Source organism: Oncorhynchus mykiss, chromosome 12 (assembly GCF_013265735.2).
Source record: "Oncorhynchus mykiss isolate Arlee chromosome 12, USDA_OmykA_1.1, whole genome shotgun sequence".
Lineage (NCBI taxonomy): Eukaryota > Metazoa > Chordata > Actinopteri > Salmoniformes > Salmonidae > Oncorhynchus > Oncorhynchus mykiss.
In genome coordinates this window covers 18,025,589-18,050,284 of record NC_048576.1, presented here as the reverse complement: position 1 = coordinate 18,050,284, position 24,696 = coordinate 18,025,589, and the positions used below count along the sequence as shown (strand labels likewise).

At 43.5% G+C, this 24,696-nt stretch overlaps 1 protein-coding gene across 5 annotated transcripts in view; it reads right to left on the bottom strand.

Annotated features, from left to right (window-relative positions):
* Window positions 1-24,696, bottom strand: part of LOC100136065 (vitellogenin receptor) — a 36,455-nt gene extending 11,759 nt beyond the window's left edge. The window contains exons 1-7 of one of the 5 annotated variants that reach the window (XM_036936672.1): window positions 24,357-24,696; window positions 13,261-13,380; window positions 6,749-6,871; window positions 4,991-5,113; window positions 4,434-4,805; window positions 3,897-4,019; window positions 1,465-1,587 (exon numbers count right to left, since the gene is read on the bottom strand). In XM_036936672.1, the coding sequence (XP_036792567.1) occupies window positions 1,465-1,587; window positions 3,897-4,019; window positions 4,434-4,805; window positions 4,991-5,113; window positions 6,749-6,871; window positions 13,261-13,380; window positions 24,357-24,423 (1,051 nt within the window). In that variant the 5' untranslated portion in view covers window positions 24,424-24,696. 5 annotated transcript variants of the gene reach the window in all.

Below are 24,696 nucleotides of genomic sequence, written 5' to 3'. Positions count from 1 at the left end.
TACGCAAGTATAAACAGCCATCATACTGCTCAGGAAGGAGACGCGTTCTGTCTCCTAGAATTAACGTACTTTGGTGCGAAAAGTGCGACTCAATCCCAGAACAGCAGCAAAGGACCTTGTGAAGATGCTGGAGGAAACGGGTACAAAAGTACCTACAGTAAAACGAGTTCCATATCGACATAACCTGAAAGGCCACTCAGCAAGGAAGAAGCCACTGCTCCACAACCACCATAAAAAAGCCAGACTACGGTTTGCAACTGCACATGGGGACAAAGATCGTACATTTTGGAGAAATGTCCTCTGGTCTGATGAAACAAAAAATAGAACTGTTTGGCCATAATGACCATCGTTATGTTTGGAGGAAAAAGGGACGCTTGCAAGCCGAAGAACACCATCCCAACAGGCAGCATCATGTTGTGGGGGTGCTTTGCTGCAGGAGGGACTGGTGCACTTCACAAAATAGATGGCATCATGAGGGAGGAAAATGATGTGGATATATTGAAGCAACATCAAGACATCAGTCAGGAAGTTAAAGCTTGGCCGCAAATGGACAACGTCCCCAAGCATACTTCCAAAGTTGTGGCAAAATGGCTTAAGGACCAGAAAGTCAAGGTATTGGAGTGGCCATCACAAAGCCCTGACCTCAATCCTATAGAAAATTTGTGGGCAGAACTGAAAAAGCGTGTGCGAGCAAGGAGGCCTACAAACCTGACTCAGTTACACCAGCTCTGTCGGGAGGATGGGCCAAAATTCACCCAACTTATTGTGGGAAGCTTGTAGAAGGCTACTCAAAACATTTGACCCAAATTAAACCATTTAAAGGCAATGCTACCAAATACAAATTGAGAGCATGTAAACTTCTGACCCACTGGGAATATGATGAAAGCAATAAAAGCTCAAATAAATCATTCTCTACTATTATTCTGGCATTTCACATTCTTAAAATAAAGTGGTGAACCTAACAGACCTAAGACAGGGATTTTTTACTGAGATTAAACATCAGGAATTGTGAAAAACTGAGCAAAAATGTATTTGGCTAAGGTGTATGTAAACTTCCAACTTCAACTGTATATAGTAGTGTACAAACACACCCATAGCCAAAATAGTGTATCAATCCCAATGTACTGCAGTCTAAAACCAGCGCATTATTACTTCAACTTGTGAATCAACAGTAGACAAGCTAAGCCACTTGAGTAAATGCACACAAAAATTCCATTTAGCAGACACTTTTATCCAAAACGACTTATTGTGGAAAACGACCATGTGTGCATACATTTTCCCAATGGGTGGTCCCAGGAATCGAACCAACTACCCTGGAGTTACAAGCATCATGCTCTACCAACTGAGCTATAGAGGACCACTCATCGTTCTTCATAGTGAATAAACAATCACAAGACGGCTCCATAAAGGAACTTATCCTCTCTGCTGCTTAATTAAACACAGGTTTGGCTCTCATCCACTTACTGCACTCATTGATGGGCTCGTCGCTCCAGTCTGGACAGTCCCGGGCCTTGTTGCACACTTTACTCATCTCTATACACTCTCCACTCCGACACTTGAATTTGTCAGGGCCATTGCACTGTGTCACTGGGTTGTGAAAGAAAGTGGCATTACAAAGTGGTGATAATGGAATGTTACAAAGAGGAACAGTGGAATAACAGAAGTTGGTGTAGGAGGTTGAGAGTCAGCCATCTGCATGGCCCCCATAGGAACAGAGGTGTGCTAAATGGTAGGTGCAGCCAAAGCAATTCATTTACGTGTTTCAAATCAAAATTGTATTAGTCACATGCGTTGAATACAACAGGGGAAATGCTTACTTAGAAGCCCCTAACCAACAATGCAGTTAAAAAATATTATATATATATATATATATATATATATATATATATATATATATATATATATATATATATATATATATATATATATATATATATATATATATATATATATATATATATATATATACACATACATACATACATACACACACACATGTATATATGAATAAGAAATAAAAGTACCTAAAGAACAGCAGTAAAATAACAGTGAGACTATATACAGGTACAGAGTCAATGTGCGAGGGCACCGGTTAACAGGGGGGTACCGGTACAGAGTCAATGTGCGAGGGCACCGGTTAATGGATGTACATGTAGAGTTAAAGTGACTATGCATAGATGATAACAGAGTAGCAGTGGTGTAAAAGAGGGGGGGGCAATGCAAATAGTCTGGGTGGCCATTTGATTAGATGTTCAGGAGTCTTATTGCTTGGGGGTAGAAGCTGTTTTAGAAGCCTCTTGGACCTAGACTTGGCACTCCGGTACCGCTTGCCATGCAGTAGCAGAGAACAGTCTATGACTAGGGTGGCTGGGGTTGTTTACATTTTTTAGGTCCTTCCTCTGACACCACCTGATATGGAGATATCCTGGATGGCAGGGAGCTTCGCCCCAGTGATGTACTGGGTTGTTCGCACTACCCTCTGTAGTGACTTGCGGTCGGAGGCCGAGCAGTTGCCATTTTTTAGGTCCTTCCTCTGACACCACCTGATATGGAGAGATCCTGGATGGCAGGGAGCTTTGCCCCAGTGATGTACTGGGTTGTTCGCACTGCCCTCTGTAGTGACTTGCGGTCGGAGGCCGAGCAGTTGCCATACCAGGCAGTGATGCAACCATGCGCTCGATGGTGCAGCTGTAGAACCTTTTGAGGTTGAGGACCCATGCCAAATCTTTTCAATCTCCTGAGGGGTAATAGGTTTTGTCGTGCCCTCTTCAAGACTGTCTTGGTCCAAGCACACCATCGTTAGTTTGTTGGTGATGTGGATACCAAGGAACTTGAAGCTCTCAACCTGCTCCACTACAGCCCCGTCGATGAGAATGGGGGTGTGTGCGGTCCTCTTTTTCCTGTAGTCCAAAATCATCTCTTTTGTCTTGATTACGTTGAGGGAGAGGTTGTTGTCCTGTTACCACACAGCTAGATCTCTGACCTCCCTATAGGCTGTCTCCTCGTTGTCAGTGATCAGGCCTACCAGTGTTGTGTCATCAGCAAACTTAATGGTGGTGGAGTCGTGCCTGACCATGCAGTCATGAGTGAACAGGGAGTACAGGAGGGGACTGAGCACGCACCCCTGAGGGGCCCATGTGTTGAGGATCAGCGTGGCAGATGTGTTGTTAACTACCCTTCCCACCTGGGTGCGGCACATCAGGATGTCCAGGATCCAGTTGCAGAGGGAGGTGTTTAGTCCCAGGTTCCTTAGCTTATTGATGAGCTTTGAGGGCACTATGGTGTTGAACACTGAGCTGTAGTCAATGAATAGCATTCTCACATAAGTGTTCCTTTTGTCCAGGTGGGATAGGGCAGTGTGGAGCGCAATAGAGAATGCATCATCTGTGAATCTGTTGGGGCGGTATGCAAATTGGAGTGGGTTGAGGGTTTCTGGGATAATGGTGCTGATGTGAGCCATGACCAGCCTTTCATTAAACTTAATGGCTACAGATGTGAGTGCTACGGGTCGATAGTCATTTAGGCAGGTTACCTTAGTGTTCTTGGGCACAGGCACTACGGTGGTCTGCTTAAAACATGTTGGTATTACAGACTCGGACAGGGAGAGTTTGAAAATGTCAATGAAGACACTTGCCAGTTGGTCAGCGCATGCTCGCAGTACAAGTTTGAAGTCAATACTTCGATAACCTAATTACTGTAGTCCTGAAAGATCTAAATATAGTATTTATTGAGCATCTTTTGACCCAACTCATACAGGAATAACAGTATTTATGAGATGAGGAACACTGAAGCAAACATAACCTTGTTCAGGAAATGTTCTGTAGTAACAGAAACAGTTTTAGTTTTTCAAGTAGATTAATTTTGGAATGACATTACTTCTGGTTGAACGCACTCACAGTTTTTGCAGTTGACTTCATCGGTGCCATCTGCACAATCACGCAAACCGTTGCATTGTCTGCTGCCGTGGATACAGTTGCCGTCCTCACACTTGAACTGGTCCGGTCTGCAGGTACGAACAGCTGAAGAGGACACAGAGTTGTTAAACCATTAACCCTTACAGAATACACTAACAACCATGACCTTATTTACACTATCATAATGGAACCTACACCAATGGTTCACAACCTTTTTTGGGTCCTGTACCACCAACAGAATTTTGACCTACTCTGAATACCCCTGAAGTACCCACACTCATGTGGAGTTTTACCAGTAAGCCTATGGTCTCGACATATACCCCTGGTTGGGAATAACTGACCTGCACCATGATCAACAGATACACTCATGATAGCTGCTATGAACACTGAATATAGAGACAAAGATGCATTTTATGAAGAGCATTTTATTGCAAAATATATAGAGCAAAAAAAGCAACCAAAAACTGAGCTGGCCTGCTGGAACGTGCAGGTGGTCTGATTAAGCCTCTCAACACTTACAACAGTTGGCTTCGTCGCTGCCATCCTTGCAGTCTGGGTCCCCGTCACATTGCCACTTGCGGTGGATGCACTCCCCAGACCCACACTGTGTCTCGCTGGATGAACATTTGGCCGGCGGCGTGGGTTGGCGACCACATCGCTGAGGGGACTCATCCGATTGGTCCTGGCAGTCCACGTCATCGTCACAGACCCAGTTGCCAGGGATACAGGTGGCATTGCCACACTGAAACTCACTGGGACCACAGGAGGACGGAGCACATTCCTGCTCATCACTCCCGTCACCACAGTCATCCTCCCCGTTACAGACGAAGTTAAGGGAGATGCAGCGGCCGCTTGCACAGGTGAACTCCAGCGAGGCGCACGTGATGTTACCTGTGGGAGGGAACAGAGTACCCAGTACTGTGATGCTGATGTTGAAATCAACATCAAATGTGTACTCCTAAATGATCTGTTTCTGCTTAGATTCATTCCAAAGCAGTAAATAAGTAAGTTCTGTCACACCTAGTAGTTTGTGAGGGACACCTCCCATCATACTGCTATCAGTAAAATCAACTCACCACAGCTCATTTCATCCTCTCCGTGATCGCAGTCCTTCTCTCCATCACACTTCCAGAAGACGGGGATGCATTGGGTGGACCCGGCCCCACAGCTAAACTCATTCACACGGCAGGTCCTGGTGTCTGCAAAGCACATGGATGGAGGGATTTAATTTATAGGCCTTTAATGCTTTGATTGAGATGGGAAATGCTTAACACACAGGACTGCAGGGTGGTGGTGGACTAGGCCGGCTAATGGAGCACTGAGCGATTTATTGAGCAGGGGCACCCAGTCCAACTTATGCTGTGAAACTAATTTGATACATTTAAAAATCAATGCAGTGGGTACCCAAGTCAATTGAGCCATGTGTTCAACGTGTGTGTACACACTGTACGGTTTTACACTCCCTCAGTCGTTACTGGGTCTGTATCGTATAGATGAGATTATAGCCTCCACAACAACTAGGTTATTTTCATTCAGAGCATGTCTTGGAGCCCATTCAGAACATTTACAAGTGTCTATCAATAGTGGCTATTGATCCACCATACAATGCCTGTTGTTTAGAGATCAAACCTAGAGGAATTTCAGAGATGTCCATCCCTCATTCCCTTCTACAAGAATATCTATCAGGAACTGATCTGTTACTCATGCGATTGAAACAGTGGGTTCATGTGTAGCAGGGAGGTCTGTCTTGAGTGATCTGGTCAGAACGCTAGATACCAGATCAATGAAGTTCAATTTCTCAGTACTGCACATGAAAAAATGCTGGGCTTTATCAGTCAGAGAAAGGTCAGTTTGTGAAGCATGAGCCATAATCGAAGAAGCTAACTCCGACAGAGAGAGCCTAATGTAACATCACCAGTGGTGGAAAAAGTACCCAACTGTCATACTTGAGTAAAAGTAAAGATACCTTAATGGAAAATTACTCAAGTAAAAGTTTGACCCAGTAAAATGTTACTTCAGTAAAAGTATTTGGTTTAAAATATACCTAAGTATAAATCATTTCAAATTCCTTATATTAAGCAAATCAGATGGCACCATGTTATTTTATTTACAGGAAGCCAGGGGCACACTCCAACATCATTTACAAAAGCAGCATGTGTGTTTAGTGAGTCCACCAGATCAGAAGCAGTAGGGATGACCAGGAATATTTGGATGATAAGTGCGTGAATTTGACTATTCTCCTGTCCTGCTAAGCATTGAAAATGTAACAAGTATTTTTGGGTGTCAAGAAAACATATGGAGTAAAAAGCATAATATTTTCTTAAGGAGTGTAGTGATGTAAAAGTAGTCAAAAATATTAATAGTAAAGTACAGATACCCATAAAAACTACTTAAGTAGGACTTTAAAGTATTTTTACACCATTGAACATCAGACAGGGCTCAGACAGTCTAATGTATGATGGCAGATGAACCAACATGCTACTTTGGAAAATATTCTCATCTAACCAACTGCACTTTCAGGAGGGGATTGCTCAAAGCCAACTGCTTTATGAAAACGAAAGAAAATCCTGAAGAATTAAGAGTTCCTCAATTCCACAATATTTAGGTCTGGTAAACGGTGATATATTCTCTCTCTCGCTCACACCCCCCCCCCCCCCCCCCCATCCATCCATAGACAGAGGCTAAATATAATTGAAGAAATTTAACTTGACTCATGAAAAGTGAGGGCAATGAGTTGAAAACTGTCTTATACTGTATACAATTCTTAATCTAACAAACTACTGAATATGAATGAACAACATATTCCTATCTGGGGCTGGATCCACATGACTTACGGCACACTTCCACACGCTCGTCAGACCCATCCTCACAGTCTGGCTCTCCGTCGCAGTGCCATCTCTTGGGGACGCATTGGCCATTACGACAGACAAAGTCCACCTCTGCACAGGTCTTCCGAACTGCAAAGGCATAGAGGAAGAGTGTGTTAGAATGATACAGTATGCTAGCTTAGGAATCAAAATGGGAAGCTGACAGTAGGTGAAGCCAGTGTGTTTCAGAGTGAGGCCAAAAATGTGCTCCCGTTGGCTGCCCGCCAACCAAAATACCACAAATAAGAGCCAAGTCATACAGATCCAGACTAATCCAATATAATGATTCACAATGTGCCCTTTAAATCCTAGTCTGTAACCACTTTTCCATCCACGGTTGTGTAAAGTCATACCGTATAAACATTTAATTACGACAGCTGTGATGGAAACAGGAAGTTTCGTTCCAATTTTATAAATGCCGACAGAATTAGTTTGTTCGACATGGTGGGATCTTTTTGGGTCTGTAAAATTAATTGTGAGAAATTGCAATGGAAACACCTTTATGCACAGATATTGATATAATAACCCTCATATCGAAGTAAACTTGGCCCTATGGGACTCCCAATCACAGCCGGATGTGATGCAGCCTGGATTCGAACCAGGGACTGCAGTGCCATAGACCGCTGCGCCACTCGGAAGCCCTAAAACTAGCTTCATGTCCACTGTGTTCAAGTGCCTCCTCATAGGCTATTCCTCCCTATGGCTAGAATGGCAGAGTCCCATCAGCATTAATGTTACCAGGGAAGCGCTCTGTGTGGTTGTTGGGGCAATTTATACAGTAGGTCGAGGGAGCCATGGGCGCGCAGAGAGAGCGAGAGCAAAAACAAAAGGGCAAGTAAATCCATATAGAAATCCAAAAGGTAAGGCTGGACAATATAGCATCAAATATTTTTTATTCTAATTTATGAACAATTCAAGATACACACGTTTTACGTTATCTAATTAAGATTTTTTGCACAATTTTTAAAAAGTCAATACACTGCATTTCAAAACAGATAATCTAATGAATTCAGGGCTTGTACATTATTTCTAGGCTTCCACAACCATAAAACCCACTAATAATGTAATTATTTTATAGAAATAGTTTAACCTGCTTTTTTTGCAATAATCCCTGATCTGGCTTTCAGGTTTGTCTACGCCATTCTTGTTTTTAACCAAAACCAATCACATCCACTTGTATTGGCCAACTTCTTGTAGCAGGAATCACAGAACATGGACACAGGTCTCACTCCCACGTGCTAGAGAGTAGCCAATTGTTATATTTCAAGACTCGACAACTGTATCTATTTTCTTGCTAACAAGGTAGAACAGTTTAAAAGTTTTGGATGAACCCTCCTGTCCAACTGTTTAAACATAGATATTGAAGTGGCCTACCGGGATAAAATGCTTCTTTCTCAGAATGAAAACGAGTTGCCAATTCCTCATATAAATAAGTATTTTTTATGGTCATTGCACATTTATATAAAACAGACTAGACAGCTAGCACATAATCTGTGGGTAAAATGATGCTAGCAGTACCGCAATGATAATTGTGACAGAAACGGAGCATTCATTTTCCACATGTTCGTGGATACTCTTATTTTAATAAGGTCTGCCTTGTTCTACATTGAGAGTTGGTACATAAAACTGGTATCGTTAGAAAGGTTAAATCCTCGCCTATTACAGTAAAATAATGTCTAAGGGTTTCCATTTGATCGATTCTGTTGGACCAAACCTCAAATAGCAAGTTTTAAACTGCTTCTTGTCAGAGGAAGACGTTATCTTTCGTTTTTGTTGTGAGCGGCAGGGGCGCGGCGTCTGTGTGCGCGCGAGTGGGTAGGGGCTTGGTGTGTGCGCGCGAGTGGGTAGGGGCTTGGTGTGTGCGCGCGAGTGGGTAGGGGCTTGGTGTGTGCGCGCGAGTGGGTAGGGGCTTGGTGTGTGCGCGCGAGTGGGTAGGGGCTTGGTGTGTGCGCGCGAGTGGGTAGGGGCTTGGTGTGTGCGCGCGAGTGGGTAGGGGCTTGGTGTGTGCGCGCGAGTGGGTAGGGGCTTGGTGTGTGCGCGCGAGTGGGTAGGGGCTTGGTGTGTGCGCGCGAGTGGGTAGGGGCTTGGTGTGTGCGCGCGAGTGGGTAGGGGCTTGGTGTGTGCGCGCGAGTGGGTAGGGGCTTGGTGTGTGCGCGCGAGTGGGTAGGGGCTTGGTGTGTGCGCGCGAGTGGGTAGGGGCTTGGTGTGTGCGCGCGAGTGGGTAGGGGCTTGGTGTGTGCGCGCGAGTGGGTAGGGGCTTGGTGTGTGCGCGCGAGTGGGTAGGGGCTTGTGTGTGCGCGCGAGTGGGTAGGGGCTTGGTGTGTGCGCGCGAGTGGGTAGGGGCTTGGTGTGTGTGCGCGAGTGGGTAGGGGCTTGGTGTGTGTGCGCGAGTGGGTAGGGGCTTGGTGTGTGTGCGCGAGTGGGTAGGGGCTTGGTGTGTGTGCGCGAGTGGGTAGGGGCTTGGTGTGTGTGCGAGAGTGGGTAGGGGCTTGGTGTGTGTGCGAGTGGGTAGGGGCGTGCACATAGCAGATACGCGAAGGAGACGAGATTCAAAAGACAGGACGCGCATGAAAACAAAAAATAAAAACCTAGCTTCTTGTGATATATGCATTTGGCACATCGCGCTAAAACAAACAAATTCGTTATAGCCCTACACAGACTTATGTAAGCACAGCTTTAATTGAGAGACCGCACCACACATCCCTTTCTATGCCAACCCCTCCTTTCCCGCCGTCTCATCCACCATGACCCAGATATGACAGAGATTCAAGGAGAAACACTGTTTGCCCAGATGGGGGCTCGTTTGCACGTCTCTGTCACTGCCATTTTCAGCTCTCCATAAGCGCTGCCACTCGCACCAGGTCATGTTAGCCCTGCTGGATTCAGTCACAACACCAACGGGACCCAGTTAAGTAGGGATGTGCATCTTTCCCCTTCAATACGCATCTAGATACATGAGCTCCGATATGATACAGTAACAAACAATATGTTTGAGTTTGAAATGAATCGGTTTGATTAGAGAACGAATCGATATTATTTGTTGCATAAACGCATACATATTTAAAACTCTACTGCAGATAGAGCTCACGAGCTGGATCTGTCGGAGCTGACGTGTGTGTGTGTGTGTGTGTGTGTGAATGATGTATGGCTTTGGAGTATGTATGTATGTATGTATGTATGTATGTATGTATGTATGTATGTATGTATGTATGTATGTAGGCACTTGAGCTGTACCATAAGGGAAACTAAGCATCTACCACCAAATTGTTCTGTGCTACCACTGTCAGATTAGGGAGGCAATGTAGCCCATATTTTTTAAGTCCACTCACTTTGGTTCTGAAATTACAATCACACACATTTTAAAAGGTTCACTATGAAGAAATCACGCCATTTCCTGGCTGCTAAAATTCAAATAGTTTGCCTAATTTCGGTTTGTGACAAAACAAGCAGTCATTATGAAACGAAGTCTGAAATATATTTTACATAACCAAAATGATTGTATTTTCAGCTGGTGTACAAAACAGAAAGTAAAAGATGCAAAAATGAAATTTAGGGGAAGCGTAGAAATAGCGCACAAAGAACAGATCTACCATTTCTTAGACTTGCTTTAAATAAGAACATGATCTCACCCCCCCTCCCAAAATCGAATGGTTGATGTTTGGCAGGTTTACCAAGAGCTTGTTTTCTGTCCTCATGAAAAGAGACTTTAACATGTATATCAACAAATGACCATATATACACACACACACACACACACACACACAAAGAAAAACATTTAAAATTATTGCGGATGGTGAATCCATTGTTAGCCCCATTCAGCAGGTATAGCCAGATTCGTTTTTACTCCAGTAGTAAAAAAATTAAACGGTGCATAGATAACGATAACATAGGTTGTCACTCAACTAATAAAGCCTAATATCGTGCAAGCCATTTTAGCATTTGCCGCAAAGATGTGAAAGATCTGGAACAGACTAGGCTACTGACAATGCCTTGGGGTGTTCAGCATGCAAAATTACTTGTAGCTCAATGAGTGTAAAAAAGGCCATCCTGCTCCTCTCTGCCCAACTTCCCCTCATAGTCCCTTCAGTTTTCCTTAAGTCCCTTTAGTTTGGCTGCTCAGTCTACCTATATTATCCCTCACCAATCATACCCCTGCCATTCCCAAACAGTCAGAGTGCTTGGAAATGCGCATCTGGGCACTGCACCCGCCCACTCAGGTCAGAGTTGTCATCATCCGAAGTGAGAGGACTTTCTATTGTCGACAGTAACATGAATGTCTGAATGTTGTGCGTGCATCGAAATGACCACAACAATAAGAGTAAAAACAGCCAGCTCATCTACCTCCTTTCCCTAACTTTCTTTTGGTTTTCCGAGTGGAATAAATTAACGGCAATCATCAATTTATTAGCCAATAAGCAGCCTTCTTATCCGGGATTTAGGGTAAAACCCGACCAGGCAAGACCTCAGGCAGTCTGTAGTTTCCATTCTTATGATCAATCTGTTTCTCTCCTGCTTATTTTACCTCCTTAAAATAAATTACTTTTCTTTCTGATATTATTGTGCGTGCAGCTACATACCACACAATTAGTATCAGAGAGTGGTGTATGTGTGTGGATCTTCATTAAATCTGTGTGGATCTTCATTAAATCCATGTGGATCTTCATTAAATCCGTGAACTGGAACTACTGCTTCCTCGTGTTCTGAACGGACCCCCTGTGGCAGTTGCTGCGGCCTAAAATCCAGCACCTAAGTTATCCCTTTTTATTTTTATTAATAAACCCATATTTTTCAATAAGATGAAGTCATTTGGATTACTAAAATCATAAACATCTTCAAATGATACAGCTGTGTCTGTGTGGTGGTGACTATGAAGAGTAGTGATGTGCCTCAACATCATGTTCTAACTGGACAGCAGTATAAAAAAGGGCAGAACCAAACCAGAACCAAGCGGGTGAGGGCATTCACAGCCGACCGTTTTTACATGGTCCTATAGTGACCAACATTTTACATTTTTTAATTCTCCCCATAGTCCGTCAATTCTCTGGATTTAGCGACCAATAGTTTTTTTTTTTTACATGGTCCTTCGTATCACCAGATTCTGATCTGCTATAGTTGAGATGTTGGAGTACCCAGAAAAGGAGTTGTTTAAACACCCCAGGATGCAGACCAGTTATGTATGAGACGCCTGTCACTACCCACCTCAGCCCACACGAAGCCGTCATGCCCCTGAGGAAGATGAGTTGCTCCAGGCCTCCTCAGTGGTCAGGGAGTGACCACACCCTCACCAGTTGGGAGCTGATGAGAGAATATGAGTACCTGCGTGACTACCAGCAAGAGATCAAGAGGGCGTACTCTAGGACCTCCCGGCCTAAGTCAACGCAGCGGGAGCACTAGTGACGCCACTACTCTCCTGACCACCACCACTCTAGGCCTCCACGGCTAGAACCATCGTCACAGGAGCGCCATCGTCACAGGAGCGCCATCACTGCCGGTCCTCCCCGAGTCAGCCCGGCTACTCTCCTGAGAGACTACTCCAGGCCTGAGTTTTCGCCACCTCCATGGGACGACCCACTATGTCCCGAGGTGGCCCATCTATTCAACAGATCTTCATTGCTCCAGGCCCGCCCAGCTGGAGCCTGTGTCATATCTGCCAGAGGGTCAGAGGTACCACCCAGAGGTGGCCCATCTATTCAACAGGTGTCATATCTGCCTGTTATAGCCTGTTCTGGTTGCGGAGTCATCCTCTCCTCCCAGTTGGGATACTCTGCTAGTCAAGCCCTAGTCTGCCCTCAGTCCCTAGCACTAGGTCATTGGTCTCCAGCTGCACTAGGTCTGTTGTCTCCAGCATTTGTCAGCCCTCAGTCCCTAGCCCAGGTGGGTCATCAGGTTCCTGCCCCGCTAGGCTCAATGGAACCAGTTTCTCCCTTTCAGTTCCAGAGTTATCAGCACTAGGCTCCGAGCCTTAAGACGTTCTAGTTTTCGCTGTTTCCAGTTCTAGTCAGCCTGGCGGAGCAGTAGACTGAGGGCCAAAGGTTCTCTGCCCCATTAGGTCTGCAGCATCAGTCGTCAAGCAGTCAGCTCCCTGTTTGAAGATTATGTACAAAACCAAAAGTAAAAGACGCAAAAATGAAACTTAACTGGAAGCATAGAAATAGTGCACATAGAACAGATCTACCACTTCTTAGAGACTTGCTTTCAATGAGAATGACAGATCTATAATTCACATTACAAAAGTAGCAGCTTTAAACATCTGAATAGTGGCCCAAAACTTATCGGTGATTCATTATATCCCTTATAAAACGGGTAGGCCATCAGTGTCATTAAGAATTTGTTCTTAACTGACTTGCCTAGTTAAATAAAAAAAAATAGCAAGGTTTGTTTTCTAACGCAGTAGGCTGTGTCACCGATTTGTCACCAATCTGACTTAATTTTGCGGAACAGAGAGAGAGAGCGTGTGTGTGTGTGTGTGTCACCCTCACCGCAGGTGTTCTCGTCACTCCCGTCCGAGCAGTCCTCATCCCCGTCACACTGCCAGACAGACGGGATGCAGCGACCGTTCCCACACTGGAACTGACTGGGCTCACATTCTGTCTTTGATCCTGGAAGAAAGGAAAAATAAACTAAAGATTGGATAACTCAAAACCATCATCATGCATAACTAGTGTACATGTCTCCAGGCCTCAAGGAATGCAAATATGTTCCATCTGGTTTGTCACTGAATTGAAAGGCCTCGAACCTGGGTGGTGTTTGTAGGGCACAGAAAACAAAAAAAGCAATTAATATACAGACACGTTCAGCCAAGAAGAGTTCAATTCTAAATGACCGTCAATTGGTTAATTTGACAACACCGATGACACGCTGTGCTGAAGGTACACTTGCTTAGGGTTGTTACCAGCCCGCCACAGTGAAACTCGTCAGCAAGCCACTAGCCAGTGCAGAGAGGAGAAAGTACAGCCAGACCATGTCCAATAACCCCTGCTCCTCAGTGATCATCCCCTCAGCATTGGATCCTTCTGCAGCAGGGAACTAACAGACCTCGTGCTGGGAGGCCAACACCGCCAGCACAATCGTCTGCCTGGGACAGTGCTAATTGTCCTGGACAATGGTCATATTATAAGTCCGACATGCCATCCTATTCCCTAAATGGTGCATTACTTGTTTTGAACAGAGCCCCATAAGTTCTAGTCAAAAGTAGGGCACTACATAAGAAATAAGGTGCCATTTCTGATAGACATTGTTAAACAAGCCAACAGATCAGGCGCAAACAGATGAGGTAAAATGCCAAAGAACAATCAAGAGGATCATATAAAACAAAGTCTTTGCAGTGTGGACATTTGCATAAGTCTCAGCAGTACTACCAAACAAGACGCTGATATGGCTGCAGGCCTACACAGTCTACAGATTGCATTACTCAATGCCACTCATGCCAAAACCTTCAAATCAAATCAAATTTTATTTGTCACATACACATGGTTAGCAGATGTTAATGCGAGTGTAGCGAAATGCTTGTGCTTCTAGTTCCGACAATGCAGTAATAACCAACAAGTAATCTAACTAACAATTCCAAAACTACTGTCTTATACACAGTGTAAGGGGATAAAGAATATGTACATAAGGATATATGAATGAGTGATGGTACAGAGCAGCATAGGCAGGATACAGTAGATGGTATCGAGTACAGTATATACATGAGGTGAGTATGTAAACAAAGTGGCATAGTTAAAGTGGCTAGTGATACATGTATTACATAAGGATGCAGTCGATGATATAGAGCACAGTATATACGTAAGCATATGAGATGAATAATGTAGGGTAAGTAACATTATATAAGGTAGCATTGTTTAAAGTGGCTAGTGATATATTTACATCATTTCCCATCAATTCCCATTTTTAAAGTGGCTGGGGTTGAGTCAGTGTCAGTGTGTTGGCAGCAGCCACTCAATGTTAGTGGTGGCTGTTTAACAGTCTGATGGCCTTAAGATAGAAGCTGTTTTTCAGTCTCTCGGTCCCAGCTTTGATGCACCTGTACTGACCTCGCCTTCTGGATGATAGCGGGGTGAACAGGCAGTGGCTCGGGTGGTTGATGTCCTTGATGATTTTTATGGCCTTCCTGTAACATCGGGTGGTGTAGGTGTCCTGGAGGGCAGGTAGTTTGCCCCCGGTGATGCGTTGTGCAGACCTCACTACCCTCTGGAGAGCCTTACGGTTGTGGGCGGAGCAGTTGCCGTACCAGGCGGTGATACAGCCCGCCAGGATGCTCTCGATTGTGCATCTGTAGAAGTTTGTGAGTGCTTTTGGTGACAAACCAAATTTCTTCAGCCTCCTGAGGTTGAAGAGGCGCTGCTGCGCCTTCTTCACGATGCTGTCTGTGTGAGTGGACCAATTCAGTTTGTCTGTGATGTGTATGCCGAGGAACTTAAAACTTGCTACCCTCTCCACTACTGTTCCATCGATGTGGATAGGGGGGTGTTCCCTCTGCTGTTTCCTGAAGTTCCAGTAATAGTTCAAGGCTAAAGGTAAGGACCGGTGCGCAGCAGCAGTGATACTGGAGTGGATTACATTAGAGCTTAACCTATGACCTCCAAACCATCTCCAGAATAATAAGGCATGTCCTGAGGGGGCAGGGGGACCATTTAACAAAATGAATGGAGACTAGTATAATCATATGTAAACAGCGTTGCTTCCATCGCTTTCCTTGCCCCAACCTGGGCTTGACCAAGAGACCTGAATATTGACTACAGTCACCCTCGAAGCATCGTTACCCATCGATCCAATAAAGCCGCTGCCCTTGCAGAACATGGGAAACTACTAAGGGCTTAGAGCGAGTGAAGTCACCGATTGAAATGCTACTAGCATGCACCGCTAACTAGCTAGCCATTTCACACTGGTTACACATACACACAATGAGGCTGAATCATGTGAATACAACTGTCAACTGTATAGGTACTATTGCTCATCTGTTATACGGAGCAAGCAAAGTTCACCAGGAGTAAACTCATCAGATGTCTCTGCTACTGCACCACATTTTGTGCTGAGGTTGCTTCACTAAAAAGTGAACATGCTAGCGAGCCTGGGGCAGCGGGTTTGTGCTTACCTAGTGTTAATAAAAATAGGATATAACTGAACAAAAATAAGTGCAACAATGAATGATTTTACTGAGTTAGAGTTCATAAGGAAATCAGTCAATTCAGTTCTAGTGGACGTTCCTGCAATCAGCATGCCTATTGCATGCTCCCTCAAAACTTGAGACATCTGTGGCATTGCGTTGTGACAAAACACATTTTAGAGTTGTCTTTTATTGTCCCAAGCACAAGGTGCACCTGTGTAATGCTCATGCTGTTTAAATCAGCTTCTTGATTCCAACACCTGTCTGGTGGATGGATTATCTTGGCAAAGGAGAAATGCTCACTAACCAGGATGTAATCATATTTGTGCACAAAGTGAGAGAAAAGCATTTTGTGCATGTGAAAAATTATTGGATATTTTATTTCAGCTCACGAAACATGGGACCAACACTTTACATGCTGCGTTTATATTTCTGTTAAGTATACGTTAGGGCAGGGGTGTCAAAGTCAAATGGACGGAGGGCCAAATAAAAAAATCAGCTACAAGACGAGGGCCGGACTGTTCGAATGTTCGTTGAAAATTTTTTAAATGACGCATATAGTCTAGTGAACCTAATTGAACCTACTGAAAACCTAACAAATATATTACAATATGATCAGATAAATAAAGCAATATTTTCTTATGGCTCTGTCAGTAATCTTTAATTTTCAACAGACACAAAAGACAAATTTCCTTTATATAAATATCCCCATAACATGAACATTAAATGAAAGAAACCGGTATTCAAGGCACCATCAGTAGACTATATTTTCTATTTTAGCAAAAGTGGGCTAAATTTACTTCAAAGAAAAAACAATAATAGCAATTTTCTATCATCCACTCAACTGAAATATTTTTAAAATATAATTGGATTGAAATACAAAAAAATAAAGTGCAAAAATCTATTAATCAAAAACAACACTTTGTTTAAGGAGAAGTAACATGCAGTGAAAACAAATGAACTGAGTAAAAACTCTAAATATGTGATTGCACAGTAATGTTCACTTGTTTGAGGTTGAGGGTGATACTTGGTGGTGTCCCATCTTTTCCACAAGTTCATCAATGTTCGGGGTAAGGCTCTGAGCTGAAGAAATCCTCAGAATTGAGTGGAGGTGTTCAGCAGTAAGTCGACTTCTGTGTGATGTTTTGTTCAGGTTCATCAAAGAAAACAGTTGTTCACACAGGTATGTGCTGCCAAACATAGACAACGTTTGAGCAGCCTGGATGCGCAGCTGGGGCATTGTGCCGGGGAGGAAACGGGCGAACTCCGCAGCACCCACTGCCGCATATTTTGCCCTCAGTGCATCATTGCATTGGAGGTCAATCAACTCCATTTGGAGGTTTGGTGGTGAGCTTTCCACGTCAACAGCAAATGGGTTACCGAGCAGTTCCAACCTGCTTTTTTGTGCTTCAAAGTCAGCAAATCGGCGTCGAAAGTCAGCGGCAAGCATACCTATTTTATCAGCCAACTGTGTGCTCGGGAACGCACTGGTAGAGAGCTTCTCTTTCATGGTCTGGCAGCTGGGAAAGTGGCTCAAATTTTCTTTCCGCATCTGCGTCTCCCACAGAGTCAGTTTGGTTTTAAATGCCTTCACTGTACTGTACATATCAGAGATGACACGATCCCGACCCTGCAGCTGCAAGTTTATTGCATTCAGATGACTCGTAATGTCACACAGAAAAGCCATTTCACACAGAAACATTTCGTCTCGGAGTTGTGTTGTGTCTTTCCCTTTGCTGTCCAAGAACAGACAAATCTCCTCACGAAGCTCGAAACATCTTTGAAGCACCTTTCCCTGGCTTAGCCATCGCACCTCTGTGTGATAAGGCAAATCACCATGCTCCGTTTCTAACTCCGTCAGAAATGCCTTGAACTGGCGGTGATTCAAACCTTTGGCTCTGATAAAGTTAACTGTGCGCGTGATGATGCTCATTACATGCTCCATTTTCAAGGCTTTACCGCACAACGCTTCCTGGTGTATGATACAATGATAAGCTGTCAGCTCACCTGTCGCGTTTTCCTCTTGCATCTTTTCCCGTATCTTCGCCACCAGTCCGCTCCTGTGTCCACACATCGCAGGTGCTCCGTCGGTTGTCAAACCCACGAGTTTTTCCCAAGGCAGCTCCATCTCATTTACACATCTTGACACCTCTTCATACAAATCATGCCCCGTAGTTGTGCCATGCATAGGACGTAAAGCCAAAAACTCCTCTGTCACGCTTAGGTTGGAGTCCACTCCGCGGATGAAAATTGACAACTGGGCAATGTCAGAAATGTCGGTGCTCTCATCCACAGCCAAGGAATATGCAATAAAATCTTTTCCCTTTTTCACAAGCTGCTCTTTTAGATTGATGGACAACTGGTCTACTCTCTCGGCAATGGTGTTTCTGCTCAGACTCACATTTAAAAAGAGTTGCCTTTTTTCTGGGCAAACTTCGTCACAAACTTTAATCATGCAGTTTTTGATGAAATCCCCCTCCGTAAATGGCCGGGCTGATTTAGCGATCTCTTCTGCCAAAATAAAACTGGCCTTTTGTAGCCTTTGTTCCATGTCCATATTCTTGTTTTTGTCCGCGTGTTTCGTTTCATAATGTCGTCTCAGATTATACTCTTTCAGTACCGCCACACTTTCTCCACACAGAAGACACACAGGTTTTCCAGCTACCTTCGTGAACATATACTCCGACTCCCACCTTGTTTGAAACCCCCGGTTCTCAGTATCCACCTTCCGTTTTGCCATTTTTGATGGGTATCTGAAAGTTAATTTTACTGTGATGCTGACGACTGCTGTGCCAATAAATATTGAAATGAAGCAGCCTACTGCTCGGTGCGTCACCTTTGCATTGTGGGAAATGTAGTATTGGTGCGTGTAAAAGATCTGCGGGCTGCCGGCTTGCTGCGGGCCGGTTCTAATAATAAATCAAGATCATCCCAGGGGCCGTAAAAAACCTTCTTGCGGGCCGGATGTGGCCCGCGGGCCTTGACTCTGACATATGTGCGTTAGGGGATTCACCTACCAACCAAACTTTGAAGTAGGCCTATTGAATCCTATTGGCATTTTTTTTTGATCACCTGTCTCATACCACCAGTTTTACATGAATTGTAGGCTTCTCATCAAGTGTTTGCAATTGTGTAAGCCTGAGAAACACTCCAAGAAAATATGTTGTGTCTCAGATGGATGTTGTGAAATCAGATGACTCAATTCATTGTTAAATACTGAACAAACCTGTTTCCATAATGAAAACTAGAGCAAATATTGAAATTAAAATATGCTTCAGGCATAGACTGCTTTTTTTTTAGTAATAAAAAAAACATTTGAAAAATGTGTATCAATCCCATTTTGCATATCTAAATGGTTGAAGCCTAGATTTGATCGGTCTGTCCATGACAATACTAATTTCCTGTCTGTAGCCCCACCCTCTGTGGCAGCCAGGTGACAACGTGCCTTTGAGCACCATTGGTCTCATTATCAAAATAAACAGGGAGAATATAACCTGATATATCTCCATTTTAATTAGGTCAACGAACCAATCTCTAATTTGCATACAGTCTCACTCAATACAAAGAAATTAAACAATCTGTGTGAAACGCAACAAAAGCCCCTCAGCTGACACTAACAAATGTCATTTTCACTGTGGTTCAAAATCAGCTCTCAAAAACCCTTATCCGTATGTAGGGTTTTCAGCAATTACATTCGCCCACATTTGTCTTCATGTGAACTACAAATCCAACAGTCTTAAAGTTTAGAAAAGTTAATCATCGCCCCCTCAAACCGGTTTTCAAAATACATGTGGATAGGCCCCTTCCCTTTCATCGGTGAGAAATAATCTTTCAAATAAATATACACTTACTGTAGCGGTTGTGCATAGATCCAGAAGCTGTGCGCCTCCAGTTGAAGAACTATTTCCTCCCCAGTTACATTTACACACAAGTTGGGCGCACGCTGACCACACCATTCGCGTACATTTCACCCACACTGCTCACGCACACCAAAGAGCATCTGCATTGCCAAGCGCAAAAATAGAAGTCAGTTCTATTTGTGACGCTGTGCAAGTCTCCCATCTCCTCATTGTTTATAGAAGCAGATACCCACGTGCCATCTCCTCATTGGTTATACCCACGTGGGTGATAGAAAGGAACTTCGGTTTGGTCTGTTGTAGTAATACACCAATGAAAGTGTTGTGTCTTTGGCTATGCCGGATTAAGTGATATGACATGCTATTCTATAAAATAATTTATCCGTAATTAATATCACCTGAATGAGCTAATCATGTAAATGTAATTAACTAAAGAGTCGGGCACCACAAAATAATATTTATAGAGCTGTTATCTTCCAAATAAACTCTTAAAGACCTAGTAATATTTTACATCAATCGCAGTCAATATTAATCCTCATCTTAATTCAGTCTCATCTGAAAGTTGTAAATTCCTAGTTATCTGCACGAACGCTGGCTAACAATTTGAATCAGCAATACAAAAATTGGGTTTAATTGTTTATTTACTAAATACCTAACTAATCACACAGAATTACACATACACATAATTAAATCTTAACTTGATTACATCATACAGGAAAACATCCCTAGCGGGCGGAACAGATATGACAGCTTGTTATGCAAAGGAAAAGGGCTGGGTTTGAGTGAAAGAGCAGGAAGACTGAGGGACACAGGGAGAAGCTGTGCTATCGTAAATACAGTATCTGATGCATTCTAAATTACCGCCCATTTGGAAAAGGAAAATGCAATAAATATTTACTCTGAGCTGCGCTAGGTTGGTGGTAGATGGAAGGCCGTGTTGAGTCCTTTGAAGAATGTCTCGTTGCATCATAACCCTCGTTGCATCTGCTGTTGCTAACTCAACGGCTAGGAGGTATCACTTCTGTAGTGAATAAGAGTTCAAAGTTCATACCATTCGCAACCAAAGCTCACGCTGATGTTGGCTTCGTTCTGTAGTTATTATCTGAACCATTCTGACATAGGACCGTCGTCCTACATCCTCGGAACAGATGGTTATATTGTCGTCAACGGCTTATATAGGAAAGGCGTGTTTGAAAAGTTTTATAGCCCATGTCTCTTCACAGGGGCAGGCCACTGATTGAGTAGAGCCCTATCTTATGAAAACCCAAATCTCACATTTTAGAAGCTAAAATCACATTTCATCCCATCACAAACAATTTCATATTCAAACATTTAAATTGAACAACAATTCCATGTGAATCCAATAACTCTGATGTGTAGACTTTCCACTGTAGAGTTTATGTCATCTTATCATTGATGAGAATGTCTCAGATGACAACCGAACTGACATCATATTCATTAAGTACCACTGCATATGTTCCATTGGTCGGATTACCAGAATATAGTTCCTTTCCCCCCACCTTCTGACGTTCCCAGAATCTCTATGTTAACCAAGGGTTTTGCAAGTGTAACCTCAGTAGGGTAGAGAGAGGAAAAAAGGGGGGAAGAGGTATTTATGACTGTCATAAACCTACCCCCCAGGCCAATGTCATGACAAAAGTTAGATGCCAATTGCCATATAAAGTCCAAAGAAGAAAAAGCCAGGAAGGAGAATAGATGACAAAAAAACGATTTGGTTGACCGTTTTGTGTGGATTAATTGTCAGAGTAGAGGACCTTGTGCATTTCAGGTAAAATAACATTTATATCCCAGGACAAATTAGCTAGCAACAGCAAGCTAACTAAATAGGACAAATTAGCTAGCAACTGAAAGCTAGCTAGCTAAATTGCCATAAATGTTTAATGCTTTTCGACCTGTCCCCAAATTAATATAATTGGTTCAGAGTTTGTTTTGATATTTCAACCTGCTTATCAATTTGCGCACGATGGCGTGCGGCCGGTTTGGGTACAGTGTAACAGTTTGATAGCTAATTAGCACAGGTGGCCGCCTTTGTCTTCCATAAACAAGCGATGTAACGTGGAGATATGGCCATGTGTGAACACTAACCATATAATAAATAGGTGTGTAGTAGAGGTCGACCGATTAATCGGAATGGCTGATTTAATTAGGGCCGATTTCAAGTTTTCATAACAATCGGAAATCTGTATTTTTGGGTGCCGATTTGCCGATTTTTAAAAATATATATATTTGTATACCTTTATTTAACTAGGTAAGTCAGTTAAGAACACATTCTTATTTTCAATGACGGCCTAGGAACGGTGGGTTCTGCCTCGTTCAGGAGCAGAACGACAGATTTTCACCTTGTCAGCTCGTGGGATCCAATCTTGCAACCTTACAGTTAACTAGTCCAACGCAATAACGACCTGCCTCTCTCTCATTGCACTCCACAAGGAGACTGCCTGTTACGCGAATGCAGTAAGCCAAGATAAGTTTAATGCTAGCTAGCAACTTATCTTATTAAAAAAAACAATCAATCATAATCACTAGTTAACTACACATGGTTGATGATATTACTAGATATTATCTAGCATGTCCTGCGTTGCATATAATCTGACTGAGCACACAAGTATCTGACTGAGCGGTGGTAGGCAGAAGCGCTGTTTATGACTTCAAGCCTATCAACTCCCGAGATGAGGCTGGTGTAACCGAAGTGAAATGGCTAGCTAGCGCTAATAGCGTTTCAAACGTCACTCGCTTTGCATTATTTAAACCAAATTGAACATGTTTCATTATTTACTTGAGGCTAAATTGATTTTATTTATGTATTATATTAAGTTAAAATAAGTGTTCATTCAGTATTGTTGTAATTAAATCGGCCGATTAAATCGGTATCGGCTTTTTTGGTCCTCCAATAATAGGTATCGGTGTTGAAAAATCATAAATCGGTCGACCTCTAGTGTGTAGTAATATAAATACAATTTCTGACTGATATTAAAAGACATGTTCTTTATGTTTCCAAAAACGTGCCGCAAGCAATGCGTATTAATGATCAGTGTCGGGGCTCTTAATTAACTCCCCCAGTCAGAAGATACTAGGGGCTAGGGCAAAAATCTATCCCCTTCAAGGTCAATAACAAACCTCTGAAAACACTTCAAATGGGTTAAGTCCTGGATAGGGTAATATAGCAGAGCAGTTAACTGCCCTTCACCACAATCCAACAGGAATCCCCAAATAAATATTATGTGTGTGACTGCAGTAGACTAGAAGCTGTCAATAAGCAGGACCAAGGAACTTAATATAATTAATTAAAATGTCTTTATTTGTATGGCATGTTCAATGGAAATATTAAAAACTGACAACTGACGCATTTCGGTCTGCATGGCCTGCATGGCCTTCGTCTTTTGAACGCTGGCAGACTAGACTGTTTGCAGGACGGAGTGCGGATAGCACATTGCCACAAAACTAAAGGGTAATGGGAAAATCTTAAATTGCACCACCATCTAAACCTGCACCTATAGACTATCCCAAAAAAAACACCACCCCATCCCACTTTGGCCATAAACGACCGACCCTACACCAGGCCACCGGCCTGAGATAACAGAACGAACCCCTTAAACTTCCTGTATATCTTCTGTACTAAAATCTTACATCCAAATATTTTTCTGCTGCTGCAACTACCACAACCTCTTCTGTGATTTCCGCTCCATCAGTGAAGTTGATCACCGTGGCCATAATTGCAAAAAATCCACCTTAATTCAACTCATCCACTCTAGGGGGGGGGACTCACTCACCCTTGGGAGATCTGCTCTCTTCACTGCCTCAGCATAGGAAACTCAACCCGTCTCTCTCGCAGGGTACTTCGTATCCCCAGCTGCTTGTGCGCCCCCACAGTACTTTATATCTCAACTGTACAATCCCTCAGACTATGCCCTCATGCACATTTCTCACGTCGTGGGATCTCCCTTATACTGCAACATGTCCGAATCTTTGACCCCCCCAAATAAATCACGGACGTAACCACCCCAGCAGAGAATGCAGTTTTGCTACGCCGCCCCAGCGTTGTAGACACCATATCAACCCACTGAAAGCTTGTTCAGGAATAAATAAAATCACTGGGGGACAATCCTGTACTGAGAGCGAATGTCGGAGAGGAGAAGTTCACAAATAAACACTTGCCCTACACAGGCATATCAATTTCAGGTTCATTGTAACCAAACCAATGACCCAAACTGACCAGTTAAAAATAGTATGCAATCTTTTTCATATAAACGATGGCGTAGGCTACACAAAACACAGGCGAGGGCCTTTTGCCTGGCTGCATTTATGACCGACTCCTCTAAAGGCTAAACGCAATTATTATAGCGTTTCTTTCACTCAGACGTAGGCGTTTATAGGCAACTGCTGAAATAATAAATACGGTGAGCGCACTATGCAAAACAGGCTGCCCGAGTGTCCGTCTTGGACCATTTTCATTGAACGAAAGCAAGGCATTACCGCGTTCATTCCTGTGTAAAGACAACATATAGGCAGGTGCAATGGTCATAACGCATTGTTGTACCGTCACGTTGAGATATGCCACGATAAACCTTTGCCCTCAAATTAGGCTACTTACCGTGTACAAAACCGCACTGTTGAAGACATATCCGTAGGATAAGAATCTCCAGAATAGACGTCAACATTTCGCGGTGTAGCTGAGCGTGAGAGTTGGCCTCGTCGTTCTGCGCCGATATTCACACTGCTGTCAGTGCCGATACGACGCCTTTTTGTAACAAACAGAAGCCACCCGCTTTTTTAATCTCATTTAGGCAACACAATTCACGCTCTCCCTCCTCTCAAACTGGCCATCGAGCTGCAAACCATGTCCTAATTTACTGTGAACGTGCACCAAATAACCGCGCCAGCAGAGTTGTGTGTGCGCTTCTCAGCTTTTTCGCTTTCAATATGTAATTTCA